The 9,408-nt window shown below is 36.8% G+C and overlaps 1 protein-coding gene across 2 annotated transcripts; it reads left to right on the forward strand.

Annotated features, from left to right (window-relative positions):
- Nucleotides 1-119: 119 nt before the first annotated feature.
- Nucleotides 120-8,601, forward strand: LOC147390648 (Leucine-rich receptor-like protein kinase family protein). Of its 2 annotated transcripts, XR_015182671.1 has the most exons (4): nt 120-3,412; nt 4,870-5,253; nt 8,187-8,273; nt 8,370-8,601. XR_015182671.1 is itself a non-coding variant. In XM_086458090.1 (3 exons), exons 1-3 carry the CDS (start codon nt 469-471, stop codon nt 8,201-8,203), a joined length of 3,345 nt encoding a protein of 1,114 aa, XP_086314216.1. In that variant the 5' UTR covers nt 120-468; the 3' UTR covers nt 8,204-8,601. The 2 variants fall into 2 exon arrangements, 1 of the variants encoding a protein (XP_086314216.1); XM_086458090.1 differs by having other exon boundaries at nt 8,187-8,601.
- The last annotated feature ends 807 nt before the right edge of the window (nt 8,602-9,408 follow it).

Here is a 9,408-nt window from a genome sequence, read left to right on the forward strand (position 1 = left end):
TATCTCACTCATTTGCCTCAAAGATCACGATAACTCGCCCTAGTTGCCTCGCTATCGATCGAGTTTCTAAACTATTCCATAGATTCTACAATCTAAATTTCTTATAAAGCAACAAATCATCCTCGATAACATAAAAGAAAAAAAAAAAGAAAAAAAGAAATTATGACGCGGAAGAGAAGGAGAATGAGACGGAGGTGGAGGTGGAGGTGGTGGAGCAGTAACAGAAGCAGTATTGAACCAGCTTTGCTGTAAAGCTTCGTTGACTTCTAACTTCAATATCCCTCTCGTGTCTCTCGCCTTTCTCTCTCTCTCTCTCTCTCTCTCTCTCTCTCTCTCTACAACTTCAAACTACCTTATCTCTTCTTCTTCTTCTTTAAATGACTTCCATCCCTTTTAATTTAATCCCTCTTTTTATTTTTCCTCCTCAACCAATCTCACTTCAGATTCAACAAAAGCCTTAGAAAAAAAATGCCAAATTTCAGTAATTTAACCTTCCAAAATCATCAATTTCAGTTTTTTCTTACAATTTGTTGTTATTGTTGGTGTTTCATCTTCGTTAGATCACTAAACGAAGAAGGAATCTCACTTCTGAATTTCAAATCAAATCTCATCGACAACAATAACAAGCTTCAAACCTGGAATTCTTCCGATTCAAATCCCTGCACTTGGATCGGTGTAGTTTGTACTCCTGATGATTCTAAGGTAATTTCTCTGAATCTTCCCCAATTCAATTTATCTGGTAGTTTATCATCTAATATCTGTGAATTAAGCCAATTAACCGTGTTAAACGTGTCAAAGAATTTCATTTCTGGTCCTGTACCGAAAGAACTCGTTAATTGCAGTAATTTAGAGATTCTAGACCTAAGTACTAATAGATTTCATGGCAAAATACCACCCGAAATCTGCCAAATTTTTGGCCTAAGAGAGCTTTATTTGAATGAGAATTACTTGTTTGGTAGCATCCCTAAAGAAATCGGAAATTTGACATCGCTCGAAGAGCTTGTTATTTACAGTAATAATCTCACTGATACGATCCCTTTTACTATTGGAGTGTTGAAAAAACTTCGAATTATTCGAGCGGGTTTGAATTTTCTATCGGGTCCAGTGCCTGTTGAAATCAGTGAATGTGATAGCTTAGAGATTCTTGGGTTGGCGCAAAATAAGCTTGAAGGTTATCTTCCTAGCGAGATTCAGAGGCTTAAGAATCTGACCACATTGATACTTTGGCAAAATCTTTTGTCTGGTGAGATTCCTCCAGAGATCGGTAATTGTAGTAATTTGGAGTTGCTTGCCTTGCATGACAATGGTTTCAGTGGAAGCGTTCCAAAAGAGCTTGGTAAATTATCCAAGCTTAGAAGGTTGTACATTTATACTAACCAGTTGAATGGAACAATTCCATCGGAGCTAGGAAATTGTGTAAGTGCGGTCGAGATCGATCTTTCTGAGAATCGGTTAACGGGTTTCATTCCTATGGAATTTGGTCAGATTCCGAATCTTCGGTTGCTTCACCTTTTCGAAAACCTTCTTCAGGGAAATATACCCAAAGAGCTTGGACAGTTAGAAGAGCTGAGGAATTTAGATTTATCGATCAACAACTTGTCTGGTACAATTCCTTTAGAGTTTCAAAATCTTACCTTTTTGGAGGATTTGCAACTCTTTGACAATAATCTCGAGGGTACCATTCCTCCTCTCATGGGTGCTAACAATAACCTCTCTGTTCTCGACATCTCTGAGAACAAACTTGTAGGTAGCATACCCGAACAAGTTTGTACCCATAAATTAATGTTCCTCAGCCTTGGGTCAAATATGTTATCTGGTAACATTCCTTATGGTCTGAAAACATGCAAGTCTCTTGTACAGCTAATGTTGGGAGATAACCAGCTTTCGGGAAGCCTCCCCGTTGAATCATCCTCTCTTATGAATCTTTCTGCACTAGAACTGTATCAAAATCAATTCTCAGGACCAATTTCCCCAGAAATAGGAAAGCTTAAAAAACTAGAGAGACTCCTCTTGTCAGATAATCATTTCTTCGGTAGTATCCCTACGGAGATTGGAGAATTGGTGCAGCTCGTTACATTCAATCTTTCCTCTAACCATCTCTCAGGAAGTATCCCTCGTGAGCTAGGGAACTGTACGAAACTCCAGAGGTTAGATCTCAGCAGGAATCGATTCACCGGTTACGTCCCGGACGAACTTGGCAAACTAGTGCATCTTGAACTTCTGAAGCTTTCGGACAACAGACTTATCGGAGCCATACCTTATACGTTAGGAGATTTATTCCGGCTTACGGAGTTGCAAATGGGAGGGAATGGTTTGTCTGGAAGTATACCTGTCGAGTTGGGTCACCTCACTGCGCTGCAGATCGCTCTCAATATTAGCTACAATGCTCTTTCTGGGAGAATTCCTGAAGATTTAGGAAACTTGCAAATGTTAGAATCTCTCTATTTGAACGACAATCAGCTTGATGGAGACATACCCACTTCGATTGGTGGACTCTCGAGCCTCCTAGTGTGCAACCTTTCTCACAATAACCTTGTAGGAACAGTACCCAACACCCCTGTATTCCAAAGGATGGATGCCAGCAATTTTGCCGGAAATAACGACTTATGTATATTGGGGTCAAGCCCTTGTCATTCATCTCTGGCTCCGTCTCTTACGACACATCGAAGCTGGATTCAGGAGGGTTCGTCAAAGGAAAAAGTAGTGAGCATCACTGCAGTGGTAATACTTATGATTTCTTTGGTCCTTATTGTGGGTATTTGTTGGATTAAAAGGCGTCGTAGGACAGTCTTTGTTACGTTTGAAGATCAAGCGAAGCGTGATGTGACCGATAACTATTATTTCCCCAAAGAAGGTTTTACTTATCAGGACCTTCTAGAAGCTACTGGTTATTTCTCAGAGAGTGCGATTATAGGGAGCGGGGCTTGTGGTACTGTTTACAAGGCTGTTATGTCTAATGGTGAGTTGATTGCTGTCAAGAAATTGAAGCCATGTGAAGAAGCTTCGAATGTTGATAGAAGTTTCAGAGCGGAGATATCGACATTGGGAAAGATCAGACACCGTAATATCGTAAAGCTCTATGGTTTCTGTTACCATCAAGACTCCAACCTTCTCTTATATGAGTATATGGAGAATGGGAGTCTAGGTGAACTCCTCCATGGGAATGGACAAACGTGTTTGTTGTATTGGGATACTCGCTATAAAATAGCTCTTGGAGCAGCAGAGGGTTTGTGTTATCTTCACTCCGACTGTAAGCCTCAGATAATTCATCGTGATATAAAATCAAACAACATTTTATTGGATGAATCTTTAGAGGCTCATGTTGGGGATTTTGGCTTGGCAAAGTTGATTGATTTACCATACTCGAAATCCATGTCTGCTGTTGCTGGTTCATATGGCTATATCGCCCCTGGTAAGAATTTTATTGCTCCCATTTTGAACAATAATTATCTCATTTTATGCCCTTTTGCCTTCCAAACTTTTTTCTTAAAATTTCTTAGAATTAGAAAGTTGGTTCAGTATTTAATGTTTCTTATGTTCATCATGGAGACACTTCTAAATATAACATCCATGGCTGTATGTATCTATGTGAAGTTTCACTTTTTTTTTTTATAAGTAAAGATAGACTTTTATATTAATGAAGGAGGCCGAGATGACCAACCCAAAAGAAAGTACAGAACGCCTGACACAACCTCCAAACCCAAGTAGACAAGCGACTACTCAACCACAAGATTACAAACCCTATCCCACCTTACAAGAAAATCTTACACCAAAAAACACAACAAAGCCAAAGCAGAAACAACATCCTGCACATAAAGCTCCTTTCCTTAAATAAAATATGGTGATTCCTCTCCCTCCAAATATACCAGCAAATGGCAAATGGAATCAAACCCCACAGTATGTGTTTTGAGTTAAGGAAGTAGTTTCACTTTCTTTCTTTTTTGATTATTATAAATCTTATTAAAGAAAACAAGATAGATGCAAAAGGCGTTCGAGAGATCTGGCTGATATAAAAGAACTAAACACCCAAAATACGTAAAAGGGAAGTGAAAGCACCTACTACATACTACTGCACAGACAAGCTCTCACATAAACAAGAGATCCTTAAAACTTTAAAAGTGTTTGCAGCACAATAAAATAGGAGCTAGAATGCTGATGAAGACCTCCTGCGTTGAATGCTCATTTCCTTCAAATAATGTCTGTTTCTCTCTTTTTTGACCCGTAGATAACAAAGGGCAAATGATTCCACAAAAATCTCTTCCTAGAAATGAAGGCTGAGGACCATATAACTCTGTGAATCCATCAATCATCTTATACATTGAAGTTACACTTTCATTCAGAAGTAAATATGTAGTGTAGAGCACCATAGAGACGGATGATGCTTTCACCCATGCAGTACGCATGATCCACTTGGGCATCATACTTTTCAATCGGTTATAGGAAGTAGCCTCTCTGGAATGGTTTGGATTAAAGAATGGGAAGGAGTGTACTAATGGCACAAGACACCTCTAGTCCTCTATGGTGCTAAGAGCCACTACTTTTTTACTCTTATTTCAGACAAATTCTAAAATAAAGCTTGTGCATTTGAATTTTAAATTCTATCTCACCCCTTCATCTGTGCCACATATAGAGTAAGGGAGGGAGAAGATTTCTGTACCCTGATAAGAGTTAATTTTTTTCAATTTTCCTTCTTGTTGTTTATGTTTAAAGTGACTCACAATTAATGAGAAGGTCTCATTACCTTCTGTTACTGGGTCATAGTTTTTAATTTGCGTTCTAACAATTATTTCTTTACTGCTTTGGAGATATTTACGATTTCCTTTTTAAATGAACCTCGTTGTATTAAGAATCTCTTGTTTCTTATTACAGAATATGCTTATACAATGAAAGTCACAGAAAAATGTGACATCTACAGTTTTGGGGTTGTTCTACTGGAATTAATTACTGGGCGGTCTCCGGTTCAACCTCTTGATCAAGGTGGAGACCTGGTGAACTGGGTGAGAAGAACAATTCAGAATACGGTACCAATTTCCACAGTTTTCGACCAACGGTTGGATCTTAGCTCAAGGAAGACAATTGAGGAGATGTCTTTAGTTCTCAAGATTGCCTTGTTTTGTACCAGTACATCCCCACTCAACAGACCAACTATGAAAGAGGTCATTGCAATGTTGATCGATGCTAGGGAGGCCTCGTGCTGTTCTCCACCATCCCCAACGTCAGAGACCCCTTTAGATGAAGACGCAGCTTGCAGAGGTTAGGAACATTCTCTCTCGTTTTCAGGAGTGTAATATCGAAAGAAATTACTATACATATATTGATTGTCGATACGCATGGCCGACGTCCTGGTAGACAGATCCGACCTTATGGGTCCTACCTAGAAGATATCTAGGTTAAAAATAAATAGTCCATAAATTTTTATTTGGTTGATAATGATGTATTCGATCAGATGCTTATGATCATCTTATCAGGTTATAATGAGCTGCAAGATCTCGAATGGTCAGTCTAGATGTTGCCGTCTTATCCCTGTCTATTTATAGACTACAAGTGCATATCGTAACATAAATATTACAGATATATTCATCTATAATTCTTGTTTTGTCATGCAATCACCAACCTATCCTTGAAAGGTCTTGGATCGGTCTTTGCTGTTTTAGTTTACTATTTAGAACCTCCATAACAGAGGACTGATTCATGTGAGCCTACCCCACTTCTTTACTATAAGGCTTCGATGATGATGAGTCACACATTAGAACCCCAGGTAATTCCCAAATGATCTGTGTGTTTATTTTTATTTTTTTTAATTGTAAAAAAGCATTATTAGAAACAGAAAAGGGAGGCCAAGGTGGCCTATTTACAACATGACAAGGAACAACAAAAGGAGAAAAAGGATAAAAAGATAGACAAGACACTCAGGCTGAACATAAAAAATTCCACATAAACAATAAATCCTCAAAGAAAACTCCTTTTTTTTTGGGTAAATGCTTGATTAGTGGTTAGTGATAGGTAATAGGTTAGTGGTTAGCATAAGAAGTATGGGTTCAAGGGGGTTTGAACCTAGGATGTGGGAACAACTCTCAGCATGTCGTACCACTTAGTTAAGTGGCACTTCTTAACTCCTATAAAATCTTTAGAGATCTTAGATTTAACTTTAAGACAAAACAATGTAAATGCCTAGAAGAATGGAAGATACAGGGGTGTATCTTGTTCATTGTATTAAATTTTGACATATGCCTGAGAAATATGCTGAAAATTTTCCAATTCCACAAGGCTTGATAAGAAATATTTTGGTACATATATGTTCGTTTCACAAATATTTTGGTGATACTAAATTTAGACCGAAATAATCAAACTTCAATCATAAAAATACAAATTTTCAGTAAAAATGTTTTGATAAATCGTAAAATTCAACTAAAATATTTTAAAAAAATTTGATGAAATTTATAAAAATAATTAAGATTATAATTACTTATAGAAAGAACTTGTAAAACTCTACATGCTATTCATTCATTAGTAGAATGAATTATGATTAACTTGCTATCTATATATCAAGATGGGGACATCAGAGATCATGGGTCTATCCAGTGATCAGAAACATTGAAATCCTTGGTGTGATTCCAAGGTAAATCTATCATCTTCTTCTCCTTAATCTTCTTTTCCTCTATCTTCTTCTTCGATCCATCTCCATTTAATATTTTCTTTCTTTATTTATTTTTATGTTTTACCCGCTCTCCATAAAATATCAGACCTATAGCGCTTTGGATCTCAAAATCCTACCCTAAAGCCCTTAAAACCATGCTGTCCCACAAGATGTAACCCTCAAACCTTACTTAAAATCATCAAGAAGCCAGCCAATCCCTTCTTGGGCCACATGACCCAACCCTGCCCTAGTGCATCTAAAACCTATCCAAACTCTTTTAGAACCCATGTCGAAAACCCACAACCTTTAAACCCTCCCTCCATTAAACTTAACTCTATTCCATACCTCTAAACCTAATCAGAACATCCTATTGTAAAACTTTGGGTTACCCTTGACTACTTATTCCTTTAGGCCTAAACATTTCCCCTTTTTAACCCTATTCTTTGGTTATCCTATGTTGATAGCTATGCCAAATCTATTACATGCACTTAGGAATGATCTCCCAATTTGGTTTTAAATGTCTAACCTCTCTCCATCCTGCATAATATCATCTTATTCTGATGTATTCTAAGCATATTAGCATGTTCATAACAACACACACATATTGTCATGCATGTTTTAATTACTTACATATATTAAAATTTTATTCATAAATATTTTTAAAATAAAAATTTAACAATTTTTATTCATTTGAAAAAGTGTTTTAATATTAACGTATATGTATTACGTAAAATTATTATTCACATTTCTATGTAGAATATTGTTGGTTTTGGTTGTCGGGTACTCAGATAACCACGCCTGGTGTTCTGCGTGTAGCAAAATACTACTGATATTTTTCAGGCATTACATATGACTGTTCATTGTAGTTTGATGACTCGTAAGTTTTTTTTTCATTTCCGTTTTTTCATTTCCTATAGTTTCAATTGAAAACTATCAATATTTCCATCATTTCCGTGAAAATTGTATGAATTTTCGCATTGAACAAAATATTTCCATTTCCATTATGATCAAAATAGACACTAAAGAAACCCAAGTTTAATGTATCTATCTTGTTATATTTTTGAAAACTAGGATTTGAGAAACATGGCTTCTTTTACTATCCAAAAGAAATAAGATCCAGGATGAGAATGCTAGTTGCTGAGTTGGTTAAGTTTGTCGGTGTTGATACAATTCACACGGCTTCAAAACCCAACATTTTATGAAGATGCCAGCTTTGAAATTTCCCCGTATTGCTGCACTTAAACCACTGAACCTCGCTTACCTGCTGGAACTGAAACACTACTGCTGAGATCTTGGCACCTCCTTAACAGGAGATAATTCTTATTATAGAATCCAAAAAAAGAAAATAATTTTTTGACATCTTTTAGTAACAGATTAACCACAAATGTGGGCCTCAAGGGCCATGTAATACTACATGATGTCAGTGGCAAAACCTACCCAATAGGTGTTGGATGTTTCCATCATTGGGATTATGTTCCAATTATTATTTCCAAGAGAGATAATTTTCATAACTTCAACACATCATCCACTATCTGTGTAATTTTTGCAGGATTTGGGGAGCCATAGAGACTGCTAATTCATCTAGGAGAAGAGCATTGCAATAAAGATTTCTGCTTCTGACATTCTCCGCAATAATGTAAGTTTATTAGGGTAAAAGCATCCTAATCTTTGTATAAAGTGAAAAATTAAAAACATTAATAACTCTTTTTTTTATTTTATTTTTATGGGCTAGTGATGGTTTTCTATTAATTTAGCAAAAAAGCCTATATATAAGAGCTTCTATTAAGGGATAGATGGCTTGCTGCCAGTTACTGCAGTGCCAATGCCACTCCGACTGCAAGGGTACATAAGAAGATGAGTGAAATTGCTAATTTGTGGTGGGTTCCAGTAGTTTTTCTTGTTTAAAAGCTTCATAGAATTATGGGCTCAAAAGGTTTGCTATATACTATCATTGACATGTTCAATTGTTTTTGTTGGGTTATTGGTTTATCTTTGAAAAACAACTTGGCATCAAATTGTCCAGCTTGAGCAGTCCACTTGGGTCCCCATCAGATATACATCATTTATCTGTTTTAAACACACCATCCAATTGGGTCCCCATCAGATCGGGAAATGGTTCATCCAAAAACCTATCTGATAAGTTATCAAATCAGGTCCTTATTGGAACCCAAATCCTTGATTTGGACTCAGAGATTTTGGAATGGATTGGGTGAGTTTTTTGATCTGATCTGATCCATTGAAAGCCCTAGTATTGACATTCAAAAGCTTAAGCCTAGGTTTGTGCATTGTTCATTCATCGAAATATTGAAGGTTTACAGATTCTATTGTCCATCTAAACCACACCCACTTTTATTTATGACACCAATTTTTTTGCCACTCATATGTCGATAACTTCCCTCTTCATCATCCCTTCTATTCTCCCTTTCTCTCTCACATTTATCTTTTCTTTGTCATTTCATTCTAGTTATGGATAATTTTTTGGGTAAGAGTAGTCGCACCCACTTTTTGAGGCCTCTACACCGGCTTAGTAGTTGCACCTCCGGAATTTAAAACATGTTTGTTAATATACCCACATGGTAAGTGCAACAACAAAATATATTTTGTTATCATTCACAATTGAATTTTACAACCCGTCCTTGCCCTTGTCATGGTCCCACAAAGTACTTCACAACGAACCATCTTCATCTTCGGCCAAGAGTTGTTCTAAACCTTGAAAGGCATCAAATTTAAGTTCTTTTTGTATGTTCATCATCTCTACTTTGTAATGGGGA

This window comes from Akebia trifoliata, chromosome 11 (genome assembly GCF_017979445.1).
Source record: "Akebia trifoliata isolate Shusen 1 chromosome 11, ASM1797944v1, whole genome shotgun sequence".
Taxonomy (NCBI): domain Eukaryota; kingdom Viridiplantae; phylum Streptophyta; class Magnoliopsida; order Ranunculales; family Lardizabalaceae; genus Akebia; species Akebia trifoliata.